The 12,832-nt window shown below is 53.0% G+C and overlaps 1 protein-coding gene across 1 annotated transcript; it reads right to left on the bottom strand.

Moving 5' to 3' along the window:
• Positions 1–5,927: 5,927 nt before the first annotated feature.
• On the bottom strand, positions 5,928–12,504 carry CPA1 (carboxypeptidase A1). The gene is made up of 10 exons (XM_054564630.1): positions 12,405–12,504; positions 11,833–11,914; positions 11,143–11,376; positions 10,828–10,929; positions 10,175–10,276; positions 9,883–9,993; positions 9,101–9,191; positions 8,391–8,590; positions 7,787–7,871; positions 5,928–6,168 (listed from the first exon to the last, which is right to left on the bottom strand). Exons 1-10 carry the CDS (start codon positions 12,491–12,493, stop codon positions 5,981–5,983), a joined length of 1,284 nt encoding a protein of 427 aa, XP_054420605.1. The 5' UTR covers positions 12,494–12,504; the 3' UTR covers positions 5,928–5,980.
• Between the last annotated feature and the right edge of the window lie 328 nt (positions 12,505–12,832).

The following is a 12,832-nucleotide window of genomic DNA, read 5'->3' as shown; positions in this document are numbered from 1 at the left end:
AAGGTAATCATTCAGAACTTTCCTTTCCCTGCTTCCGAAATGTTCTCAGTGTCATTAATGTGCCTTTATTTTCTTCACAATTCTTTCTAAGAATTAACTCCCATAATACTTTTCTATTTTTTTCCCAAGAAACATAAGAAACATGGATTCTATGGTAATTCATCAGTTTAATTATGTGAGCATGATGACATGCTTACTTGCAGTTCAATTACTTTTTTGATTAACAAATATATTTTCCCTGTAAAAACAGTAAATAAGACACGCTGTGCTTCCGAAGTGTTCAGAATGCATTCGCTAGTAACACTTTCCCACAATCGTAGTAATTACTGAAATTGTCTATTGTGGTGTTCTTAAATTGGTACACAAGTCAATTACAGTGTAAGATATGTAACAAATTTCTCCGCGTTGAATTATGACAGAGCAGGATTCAGTGCATGGCTTTACGTGTGTTTACAAAATGATGCTGGTCACACCAGGGTCGCCTGCCCCTGGAGGGAGGTCTCTCCGATGCTGAGCCTCGTTGTTCCAAATGCAGGCGCAGACTCCTTTCGCCTGCGTGGCGTCCTGGGGCCCCTGGTAAAGTGTGGGGCAGACAGAGGTCACTTACCAAATGCTCTCACCTGATGGGCTACATCTTTTTAACTATTTGAAATTTTATTTTGACTTTAAGCTCCTAGAGGGTGAAAATCACCAACGATATGACAGTGGCCCGTAATAAGGCTGTGTGACTAAATGAACTGAACCTGTCGAAACTGAGGTCTGGGATGTCATGCCCATCGCCGTGGCTCCGCGCTGGTTCGCCATTCTGGACGCCTGGAAAGCTCTTTCTTTTATCCCCTTGCGCTCCGCCCTGCTCTTGCGGGAGAGGCCTCCACCGCGCTGCGGTGTCCAGGTCAGCGCTGCAGGCGGCGCCGGGAGCTGCTGGGGCCTCGTGGGGGCCCTGGCCGTCCGCAGTCCGCCAGGCCTGTGTTCACGCGTCCCGTGGGGCTGAAAGGAGCCTTCAGAATTCACCAAGTACAGCTTGTGCTCCGTCCCCACCTGAGAGTGGGTGGTTGTCTCTTTTCTTTCCAGTCCTGAAGATTTCCCGGTAACAACACTGGCAAGCGTTTGTAGAGCGCTTCCTGGGTGCTGGGCGGTGTGTCCAGATTCTCGGCTTTATGTTCTGCCTCATGAGGCGGGTGCCCTTGTTTTCAGGGGAGGAGACCGAGGGTCGAGTGGAGATGAAGCACCTGGCCCAGGGCCCCTCAGCTACAAGGCTGAGAGGCCGGGATCCAGCTCGAGGACTGTGGCTCCGCGGCGAGGTCCATCGGCCCCTCCGCTCCGTTGCGCCCACGCGGGGCGCGCGCAGCCGCGCTGAGCCTCGGCGGCGCCTTCAGTTCACCCACGGAAATGTGATTGGCCTGGCTGTCGCCGGCCTCCTCGTCACCCGGGATTTCAGGGACTGAACCGTCTGCTCCCGGGACTATGTAATGCCGCACCTCTGCGGTCCGTGTCTGGGGACCTGTCTCGAAGACGGGTGTCCCAAGGCGCCTGGGGTTGGGTTGGTTTCTCAGCGAACTCCTACGGAGGTATCACTTAAGAATGAGTTACAGACTTTTCATTAGATCGTAGGAAAAAAGTAGGCTGTTTTCCCCAAGAGGTTGAACTATTCATTCAATAAACCATACTGATATGATTTGTGTCTGGTCTTTTCTCTCCTTTGTGGTGATGTTTCTGATTTAGGCTGAGGCAGAAATTGCGTGAATTGGCCCAGGGCCTCCGGCCGGGGAGGGAGGAGGTCGGCGACCCCCTGTGCCTCGTGGGCGTTCGCAGCGGTCGGTTCCGCTGCGCTCGCCTGAAACGCAGCCGAGCGCCGCCGCTGCGGTCAGGCAGAGGGCTTTTAATTTTCTCCGTTTGGCGAGAAACACTCGGCAGCCTCGGTCCCTGGGGCTGTTAGAGGATGCTCACAGTTTGAGTTCCCAATTTAATGCGGATCCTGAAAGCTTTGGGGAGAATTCCTTACCCTTTTGGCAGCTTTTCCAGAGTTGTCGGGAGCTCTGTGCTTTTTTTCTCGGAGCTCTTCCTTCATCCGGCCAATTTGACTGTTGTAGTTGTCATACCAGTTTCCTGAAAGTAGCATCTGGGTCTTTCGGGGTTCACAGAGTGATGTTTCTGTCTTTAAAGTCCCCAGAGCGAGAGTCGCCCACATCTTCGAATCCACCTAGTCCCACTCACCCTTGCACAACAGTTGCTGAGATGATGGATAGCCCTGCACTGGATGAGGGACCAGTGAGGTCATAGCTGGACTGTATTCAACGACATTTCAATTTTAACTTCAGGCCAAAGCCAGAAAGCTAGACGTGGAAGGGACCACCCGAAGGATTCTCATGGACGACTGGCGGCCCACAGGCCATATAAAATGGTCTAAGAAAAAAGTAAAATGCATTCATTGAAAAATAAGGATTTTTGAAAAGCCCTGGAGACTAGACATAATCTATTAGTGTAGTCAATTCCCCAGATTGCTACAGGAACAGAATCTGAGCAGAAAGGGCACTTGGTGATTTTCATCCGGCACCGTTGGAGTGCTTAGGGAGTGGTCCCCAGCAGGGACCTGAGCAACCTCTTCCTGATAGAAACACTGCTGCTTCCAGCTCTATCTGGACTGTAAATTTTTCCAAAAATAAGACACGTTGTTCTGGGCGATAGATGGTAAAGTATGTCAGAGCAGAAGAAATGACAAATGATAAAGAAGAAACTAAGATGGCTGCTGTTTGGTATTGATAATAAGTTGATTCTAGATAATTTTACCCGCAGGCTATATGGCATGCTTGAAACAGCTCCTCTCCCCAACCCCCGATTATTAGAGCTCATTGCAAGAAATTCAGAAAAGTATGAAGGTGAAAATCACCACCACGACCCAGGGCAACCATAATTATTGCTGGAGAATATATCCTTCCAGGCAGAGTGCGTGTGTGTGTGTTTCAGACAAGAAAGAGATTCATGCTCAACATACTATTTTGTAACCAGCTTCTTTTTTTAGAACAACTGTATGGAAGCATCAATCATCGTAAAATTCACCCATTTTAAACATGCATACAATTCAGTGTTGCGGCAAATTTACAGAGTTGTGCAACCATCACCACAAACCTATTTTAGAACATTGGCATCATACAACCAGCTTCTTTTACTTGGGATGCTGTGGCCATTTTTCCAGGTCAGCATGGACCTCAATGGCTGCGTGATGCTCCACTGTGTAAACGTGTCCTGTCAGTACCAACACTGGCATCTACTTAAGTGCTTTTTTCATTTAAATTTTTACTATAACCACATACATACATATATTTGAACACATCTGAATATTTTAAATTCTCCCAAGTGGACTTTCTGGGTCAAAGGACAAGCAAAACATTGAAAATCTTTGTGTACATTCCCAGATTGCCCTCCAGGAAGGTGGTGTAAATATGTCCTATCAGTAGGATATAACAGGTCTTATTTTGTCATACCCTTGCCTATCTTTTTACTCTTTGTCCATCTAATGGGAGAAAAATGATTTTCTTTTTTTTTTAAATCCTCACCTGAGGATATGGAAAGAGAGGAAGGGAGGGGGAGAAAGAAGAGAGAAACATCGATCAGTTGCCTCCTGTAAGTGCCTCAACCAAGGATCGAACTCACAATCTTTTGGTGTTAGGGATGATGCTCTACCCAACTGACCCACCCAGCCAGGGCTTGTATTTATTTAGTGTACAAAAAAATCACTCAGGGGTTCAGTGTCTTTAATACATTTATTGGCTTTTTGTGTTTCTTCTTTTGGGAATTACCTATTTTTCTTTTGCAATGTTAGTCTGTTTTTTGAACCCCTTTTACTTAAAAGAGCTCTTCTCCCCTCAAAGTAGTTAATACTTTTCACATATGCTACAGTACTTTATAAAATTATTGTGTTTTTTAGCTTTTGTGTTTTCATAAAACAAAAAGTTTTTACCAATAGGTTTTTAAAAATATGTATCTGCAAACAAAATCTAATTCTCTTCCTACATTGAAAATACAGAGGTATTAATGGCTTCCAAGTTTCCATTTAACAGGCGTTTATTAAGTGCCCACTGTGTGCCATGTACTTGGCCAACCGGTAGGAATTAAATGTTGAAGAGAACAGTGCAATCCCTGCCCTCTGGATTCTTACTTGCTCAAAGCCTTACTTTCTAAACTACAACTTGGGGAATTCAAAATAAGTTGCAAGCCTATAATGTACAGATTACAAAATTCATGAGTTCGTCAGTAAAAGCAGAGAACATTCCTTCAACAAATACATACTGGTCAACTGGACTAGTGATAGTTTTGGAGGTTGAATGTCAAACAAAGTGCTCCCTACTATCAGGAAGTGCAGTTTATTTTCAATTAAGCAATTTAATCCCTTGAAATCTAAGTCATTCAGTCTTGTAAAATGATATATTTTCTTGCTAACAGTATTTTTTCCATTTAATCAGTCTTTATTAAACAAAAAATAGGATCAACTTTTTCCTTGCCTAAATTGAGCCATTAAAATAGGTTTTAGCTTATCTTCATAGGTTGAAGAGAAAGGTCCCCCCCCCCCCCCCCAAAAAAAAAAAAAAAAAACTTGAAGGAAGTGTTTTTAGAATCTTTAGGTCATGTTTCTGTAAAGACTGAAACATTACCTTGCCTTATATTAAGTTCATGTATGCTATATGTGTAGTCAGCTTCATTCTCTTTGTTTTCTTAGAATGTTTAGTAGCAAAAAATACATATTAAAATAAAAAACTTCGAGATGAAAATTCCCCGAGGGTCCCTTAAAAAAAGCCTTTGACCTTCAGGCTTTATGTGGAAAAGACAAGACTTTTACGTCAGTGGAGCTGCATGCATCGTGATATCCCAACCCGGCGGGTACAGGAAGAGGCTGCCGTCCCCACCCCCTTCCCCTCTGTGTGGGGAGCTACCAGGCCACCCCCCCTCCCCGCCACCGCCACCACTCCCCAGAGACTTCTGTGGGAATCCATCCTCAGTGGGTAGAAATTATGGCCAGTTGAAAGCATCAGCTTCAGTCAGGATGTGGGAGTAAGTCCTTGCTCTACAGGCACATCTTAAGAGATTTGGAAGAAAGGTAGATTCTTGCTTTGAAAAAAGTTAAGATACCCTAGGTATTGCTATGCTAGCCACTAATGTGATATAACCGTGAGAGTCACCAAGCCACAGGAGGGAAGACATGTTCTAGGCTCTGTGGAGGACAGGAGACGGGAGGCTTGGGTGTGAGACATTTTGCGAATGATGAGTGGTGGTGGGCGGGGCAGGAGAGGGAGCAGAGGCCGTGGGTGGAGGGATGCGGGACAGGACGCGCAAATGTAAAGGCGACCACCTTTGTCCTCAAGGCAAAGTCTTCATGATAAACTCCAATTAATAAAATGTCCTGGGACTGGCATTCTTCATCTTCAGAAGATGATTCCATTTAACCTAGCTGCTCTCCCCCCCATTTCATTCAGGAGTCGGAGACCATGTCTGTTGTGTAGAAATTTGGCCAGGCTGCAGCATCTATTTGGGACGGCAGTGGCCACCACGATTACTCTACTGCATATCAGAGTCATTGCTGTCGTAGATGAATGGATCCAACCGGCCAGACTCTTGCACAAGCAGAATTCCTCGCCACAGCGGGGTGCCAGGCATTTGCTTAGCAGCTGTGACTGCTGCTTGCTACTAAGGTATGAACAAATCACCCCACTGACGAGCTGAGCTCAGGGTGGTCTAATTAAAACAGATGCCACTTGGATACAACTTCACAGGACCTTGGAATGCAGGAGGATTTAGGGGTCATCTAGTCCAACCACCCACACATTTGCAGCGAGGCCTGCAGGAACTAAATCACTCCTGCCCCAGCCTGAAAAGGCAAACGCGCCACCCGCGTTCCCACACACACATCCCAAGATTCTGTTCCATATACGCTCACACTTTATTTGGTTGCCAGAGAGGCTAAGGAGGAGAGAGCCAAAGGGCCAGTTCAGTAGGGGTGATTCAGGGTGTGCTCCATGATGGTCTGGAGTGCCAGCCACGTCTCCTGGGCCGTGGGGATGATCTGCGAAGCCGGCAGCAGGAAGCCGTAGCGCCCGGTGTCACGGAGCTCGAAGGTGTAGGAGTACTTGATGCCCTGATTGTAGGTCCAGTCAATGGTGCCTCCACTGGCGCGGTCTGGGGCAGCAACAGGAACGGGAGAGCAAAGGTCAAACACTTTGAGACGCTGGCATGGGCCGGGGCTGACGGTCCAAAGACCAGAGCCTCTGCAGTGTTGACTGGAGCCAGCGTCTGCTCAGTGTCTGCTGTTGACCAAGCAGCCTGGCTTCCTCCCAAGAAGCGCCCCTGAAGGTTCCCAGCCCAAGAGGCTCAGAGAGGGGACTGGAAATGGTTCTCCTCTCCGAGGGGGATGGGAGAAAGTTCCTATGACTGCAAAGAGTCCCACTGAAAACCGCTGCCGCCCCCAGATATACCAGCGTTACCCAACTTGGGTGACCAGGGTTCATGCCCCGGGGCTGGGGTCTGCTGGGGAAAGTGCAAAGGGCCAGAGGCAAAGCAAAAGCTCCTCGCCTGTCTTTTCAGGAGAAACTTCATCCAGATTTGCAGTTACCAAGTAGTTAGGCAGGCGGCTGCGTATCAGAATTTAACCTGACAACACTGAATGAAGCAAAAACCTTGGCTCAGGGTTAAAAGAGTTTCCAAGGAAGTGCTGGAGTCCCAAAGCAAGGCCAGCCCTGGGGAAGAGTGTGGTCCACCCAAACCTGGGCGCCCCAGGCAGGAAGTGTGAGAAGTGTATGCCGCCCTCTTGCCTCTGTCCCTGTCTCCTGCTTTTTCGGTGCTCCTGCCTCCTGTCCTCTGGGGCACTTGGTGCATCTCAGGGCCCCGAGGATCCGCCTGCCCCCCCCCCACCCTGTTTCTACAATCCTGCGCTCTTGCTCTGCGCCGCCACGAGGGCCTCTGTGCTATTCCTGCTATTCCTGCAACACAGGGCCAAACCACAGAGGGGTGGTTTGCTCTAGAAGCTTCCTCTGTCTGGAAGCTCTTCCCCAAATAGATGGCCTCTTGGATCCCTCCCTTATTTCCTTCAACATTTGTCCAAATTTCACTCTCTCAATGAGGCCTCCTCTTCAACGCGCCTTCCACTCCCACCCCCAGGGTTCCTGAGGCCCCTCGTTCCGTTCCAGTTTTCCTTTTTCTCCCTAGCACTGACCACCTAACACGCTGTATCATTTGCCCATGTTCATCACCAGCCTCCCTGGCTAGAATGTAAGTTTTTTCATGTGCGCTTCTTTTATTCTCAAGCATGTTAAAAGAAGGCCCCGTGCACAGAAGGTGCTCAATAAACATTTGCTGACTTGATTCTGTTCCGTGTCGCAGTGTTCCTCCCACGGACACTGCGTGGCTAAGTAAGCTGGGCAAAGAGAGGATATCGTCTCCCATTGGAAGACATTGCAGGAGAAATACTATTTAAGTTGAATTTCTTGGCGGTCTACAAATGCCAACAGAACGCTCCACCTTCTCCGTGCAGGCAGCTAGACTTAACCCCAAGACAAGGGGACAAGAGTTCTCAGAGGAACTGACATGTTGCTTGAAGGCATCAAAGAAGCCAGAGAAAGGGCGGCGCTGCCCACGGAGCCAGCAGTAATCAGGCAGGCTCATGGGCTGTCCTCCTTGCCCATGTCCCCAGATCTGGGCCCTCTTGGCTACTTTCTCCAGGAGGGACGCTCCCTGGGGTAGGAAAAGCCAACTGAGCTTCCTCCCATGGCCACCCCGCAGGGACCATGCACCCACTTACAGATGGCTTTGATGATGCTGCCGTACTTGAACTTGGTCCCATACAGAGAGGACAAGGCATTCAGAGCAGACTTGGCCAGCTGATCCTAGAGAAACCACCAAGCAAGACCACCTGTCATAGCCAGCAACAGCAGGCCCCCAGGACATCAGGGCCAGGGTGGGCCAGGGTTGCCCAGGGGCCGGCAGGGTGACTCCGGAAGATGTACCCTGCAGACCCAGGTCCCCAGCAGAGAACACGGGGCCCACTAGGTCCTGCAAAGTCAGCCTCAGAGCCCTGACCCTGCAGGATGTCTGGCTGGCACTTTGCTGCCCTTCGGTCACACTACAGGTCCAAGTGTGAGTTGAAGTACAAGCTCAAAGTCTAGCCCTTCCCCTCATCCTGTCGTGTGACAGAAGTGACTCAACCACTGTATGCCTCAGTTTCCCAGACAAAAAATAAGGCCAGTCTGTCTTGCCAATCTTCCCAAGCCAGCAGGGGCCCAAGGAGGAACAGGGCCCTAGGCACTGTGTAGGTCCCCGCGCCTTAAGCAGGTATGATGGACGAAACCCTACGCCTGCCCAAAGCTGCCTTTGGGATAGAAGGGCACACAGGGGTCCGCACATACCAGCTCAGCCTGGTCGGCAGCTGCCTCTGTTTTGTAGCCATAGGGATAGAGGAGGAGCTGGGAGTAGCTGTGGATGGAGATGAAGGCCTTGATGTTCCCATGGTTCTTCACAAAATCCACAATGGACTTGACCTCCACTTCGGAATTGGCGAACTTGCCGTGGTAAGTCTCCGAGCAGGGGTTGCTGCTGGCTCCGGCCACTGCGGGAGGAGGTGGGGGTAGTTGGCTTCCCAGAGCAAAGCAGAGCAGCCTTTCATAGAGTTGGGGATGAGGTGGGATGCAGGAGGGCTCACCCCACCCCTGGATTAAGGAAAGACCGGAGGCCTGTCACCTGAGGGGCCCACGCCACCCCAGCCAAGCTTGGACAGACAAGGCGGACCAGCCCAGGGAGGTGAGAAGGGGTATTCGAGCCAGACTTCACTTGCAGTGAAGCGGCCACAGAGGGAAGGAGCCGATCACCCCTAGGCAGGTTCAGACCTCGGGTCCATGGGGAGGAATTTTCTTGTCACAGACAGGGACAAGCAAGTGCCATCTCCTCTCTGGGAGCCTCAAAGGAGTAGCTGACGTTCCTGCCACTCCGCCACCCACAAGCCCTCACGGCTAGGGTAGGACAGGGATGGCGGGGGGGGCGGGGGGCCACGGGACAAAGGAGGGTGAGAAGGCATTCCCAGTTGTCCCACCCTTGCTCCCCAGACCACACCGGGCCTTACACCCAAAGCCAGCGTCCCAGTTCCGGTTGGGGTCCACCCCAACACAGGAGGAGCCTGCCGTGATCGAGCGAGTCTTGCGCCACAGGCGGTTCTGAGGAAGGAATCAGACACTTGTCCACCACCATCACTGTGCTGGCCCGGGGCTCAGAGACCGCAGGGAGCCACGTGGGCTGCAGGCCTCAGTCAACACCAAGCACCCCGCTCCGGAGCGTGGGTGGGGACACAGTGCGGAGTCAGAAACCACTGTCGACTAGTTGTCAGGGAGGGAGATCTGTAAAGGGGGTCTTGGTTGAAGGAGGATGGAGGAGACAATGGATGGCATTTGGCCAGAGGTTTCTACTGGTAGAAAATAAAAAAGGCAGGCAGTGCACCCGCCCCCATACACATTTAATTCTTAACATGCTGCACCTGCCATAAAAGTAAAATAAAACCAGGAAGGACTGGGGCAGTGCATCTCCACTGGGGACAGTTTTGTTCCCCCACACCCAGACATTTGGCATGTGCAAAGACACTTTTGGTGGTCTCAAGTAGAGGGTTGCTACTGGCATCTAGTGAGCACCTGTCAGGATGTGCTAAACGCCCCGCATGCACAGGACAGCCCCCCATGGAGAGTTACCTGCCCAAAATGTCAAGAAGGCCAGAGATGTGAACCCTGATCTAGGGGGACAGGTCTGCTTGCCCTTCCCTTGACTCCGGGGCTTGAGAATAGGGGTGGGTAACTTGTCGGTCTCAGAGGCCAGAGGCGCACCCTGCTTTCCCCAAGAACAGGAGAAGGCGTATACCTTGCTGTGGGTGAAGGCAAAACCATCAGGATTGGTGACAATCTCCAGGAAGATGTCCATGTTGTCGAGAATGTTGGTGAGAGCTGAGTCTTGGCCGTAGTCTTGTGTGATCTGGCGTGGGGTTGGGAGGCGAGAGTCAGAGTGGGCCCGCTCAGGCGTCGGCCACACTAGAGCAGCAGACACCTGCCCTCGGCCGCCCTCCGCGGTCACTGCCTCTGGGCAGGAAGGGCTTCTGCGGGCCTGGACACCAACGCCCCACTGGCCGGAGCCCCCCTCGGCTGCCCAGGCATACCTTCTTTGCAAACCAGATCCCACTGGCCTGTGTGACCCACTCGCGGGAATGGATGCCCGTGTCAATCCAAATGGCGGGACGCTTGTTTCCCCCGGTGCTAAACTGGGTGGGAAGAGCAGACAAAGGTTCCGGTTGGGGACTGGTCCCACCTCCTTGAAGGGAAATGCTCCCCAGGCCAGAGGCCACCTGCTCTCTGCGTATCACAGGTTGAGGCTCCCCTTGTGGGGCCATCAGTCAGGTGGGGGGCCGGGGGCTGGACGGGGCCCCGCAGAACTCGGCCTTTTGCCCTCGGCCCAAGCCTGGGGCAAATGGGATTCAGCCGGGCTTCTGGGCCCCGCCCTGTCCCTCTGTCAGAGTTCACATATAAAACATTTTCTCTGCATTACCCCAACCCAGGATACTTTCCACAGTGACACCGGATGGGAAACACTTGGGTAAATTAGAAGTTTAAATTGTTGAAACACCGGATCACACAAGACTGTGGCCAAGACCCGTACGGGCACGCACACACCTGCGCCAGCATGGACACTCAGACCTTCCCAAACGGCGGCACCGGGAGTCAGTCACCGCGCCCCTGGGCTCACCCGGCACACCAGTGCGGGCGTCCATCCTCGCCTACGTGCCCGTGTACACCCGCGTCAGGCACCCATTACCTTCAGCACGTAGATGGGACGGCCTTCATAGGTGCTGCCAATCTGGAGCTTGCTGACAAGCTGTGGGTGCTCAGCCACCAGCATGTCCATGAAGCCATAGATCTGAGAAGGGAGAGGATGGAAGACCAGCTTTGATGGTCTCCAGGAGCCCGGATGCCTATCTTAACGGCGCCAGTAGCCGGCCCGCTGTGAGCCCCGCACTGGGGAAGAGCCCGGGCCATGTGGAGGCAGAGCAGGTGCAGGGCACACCCAGGCCCTGGCTGAATTCTGCCAGCCTTCTGGGGCCTGTGGGACGTGACCCCAGAGGTCTCTCACCTCATCAAGGGTGTGGTAGGTGGCATAGTTAAAGGTGTCGGTGGAGGCAGCCCGGGCCTGGAAGGCGAACATCTGCTCCTGCTCCTCGTCCAGCAGCGCCTGCACGTCCTCGATCATGATCGTGTACTCAATGCCATGGGTCTCCAGGAAGGCTTTGACAGCCTGGATGCTGGCGAAGGGCACTCGGATATCGATGGGAGAGCCAGGCTGGGAAGGGCCCCGCCAGAAGTCCAGCTGGGAGGATAAGAACCGGCACCATCACAGCGGGCTGGCGAAGGGCCGGCCTGGGGCAGGCGCTGGTGCCAGAATTTCCCAGATAATTGGGAATGTTGGGGGCAGAGGACAAAATGAACCCCAGGGCACAGGACAAAGCCAGGTATGGTCAGAGAAATGGGCCAGGAGGCAGAGCGCGGAGGGGGGACTTTGAGACAGCAAGGGAGGGAAGAGTACTGGAGTAGGAGCCCCCCACCTTTACTCAGATGCTCAAGTGCACCAAGATTCGGGAACTTGGGGGCAGGAGACGGGAGAGAGGTGGAGGTTAATCACATCCTAACAGGGATCAGTCCTATGGCTCCTTTCTGGGTGGCTTGGGAGAGAGCCCGGGCTCCAGGGACCGGTGGGGGCCAGGGTGGGCCCAGCTGGCCTGAGGGGTACCCTGGGGCCTCAGGGAGGGCTCCTTTGTGCTCTGACCTGCAGGTGCTCCAGATCCTCCAGCTCCGTCACCTTCTGGACCTGGGCTTCATCGGCCACAGAGATTCGGAGCACCTGGTGCCTAGGCAGAGCGGGAGGGGAGGCTGAGGGTCTGAGAAGCCCCCACTGGCCATGCACGTTCCCCCAGTAGGAAGAGGGCGGCAGGAGGCCTAGAAACCCCAGGCCAGGCCTCAGGCCTCCGGGGGAGGCACGAGGCATCTAAGCCATAGATGGCCTGGGCTTTTCAGACCCTTCTGGACACGGCTGCTGTCCCCAGTCCCAGCGCAGGCTCTGGGTCTCCCTCCAAAGCCAGCCAGGCCTCCTCCCGCTTCCTCTGCTGGGAATTCCTCCTCAGAGCTCAGGTATCTCCAGGGCTCGGGAGGCTGTCCTGAGAGGAGGACCCCTTCGCAGCCCTGGTCCCCTATCCTCCCGCCTTGCGGGGTGTGTGCTAGCGGGCTCCTTGCCGGCCGTCTCCCCTTGTGTCTGCCTGCCCACCTCCTCCAGACGGCGGCTGGAGGCTGAGTCCTCCCTGCCTCCCCTCTGAGCTCCCCCTGCTCCTGTCCACACCCTACCCCACGAAGTCCTCTTTGCAGAGGACAGCCCCCAGCAGGACACTCAAAATCAGCAGCCCCTTCATGCTGCAGCCAATTGGGAAGGTCATCTGAGACTGAGAAAAATGTCCTGGGGCCTTTTAAACTCTCCCAGGACAGAGGTGTCCTGGCTGGGCCCAAGAGTTGTCCTCCCCCTTGCACCTGGGCGCCATCCCACGGGGAGGGAGCGGTGGGGGTTCTGAGCTCTGATACCTTCTCACCCTTCCTGATAAGGTGGCAGGGAACAGGGCAGCTGGACAGATAGGTTGGGTCTCAACCCCTTGGCCGTGGAGGACCAGCCTGGGCCTGAAGGTCAGCTGGGGCTTCCGGCCTCCCAGCTGGAACCCCACTCACCCACAGCCCACAGCGCTGCAGCCCGCACCCCCGGCCTGGGCCGTGGAGAAGGAGCC

Source organism: Pteronotus mesoamericanus, unplaced genomic scaffold, assembly GCF_021234165.1.
Source record: "Pteronotus mesoamericanus isolate MK-2021 breed Mesoamerican mustached bat unplaced genomic scaffold, CSHL_Meso_final scaffold_85, whole genome shotgun sequence".
Lineage (NCBI taxonomy): Eukaryota > Metazoa > Chordata > Mammalia > Chiroptera > Mormoopidae > Pteronotus > Pteronotus mesoamericanus.
This window is presented reverse-complemented; position numbering and strand designations above follow the sequence as displayed.

Excerpts from the sequence above, each read along its gene's own strand:
- CPA1 (XM_054564630.1), bottom strand. The coding sequence starts at position 12,493 with ATGACCTTCCCAATTGGCTGCAGCATGAAGGGGCTGCTGATTTTGAGT. Across the intron at positions 9,994-10,174 it reads GGATCTGGTTTGCAAAGAAG|ATCACACAAGACTACGGCCA; the intron begins GTATGCCTGGGC and ends ACCCCACGCCAG. Across the intron at positions 9,192-9,882 it reads TTGCCTTCACCCACAGCAAG|AACCGCCTGTGGCGCAAGAC; the intron begins GTATACGCCTTC and ends TTCCTTCCTCAG.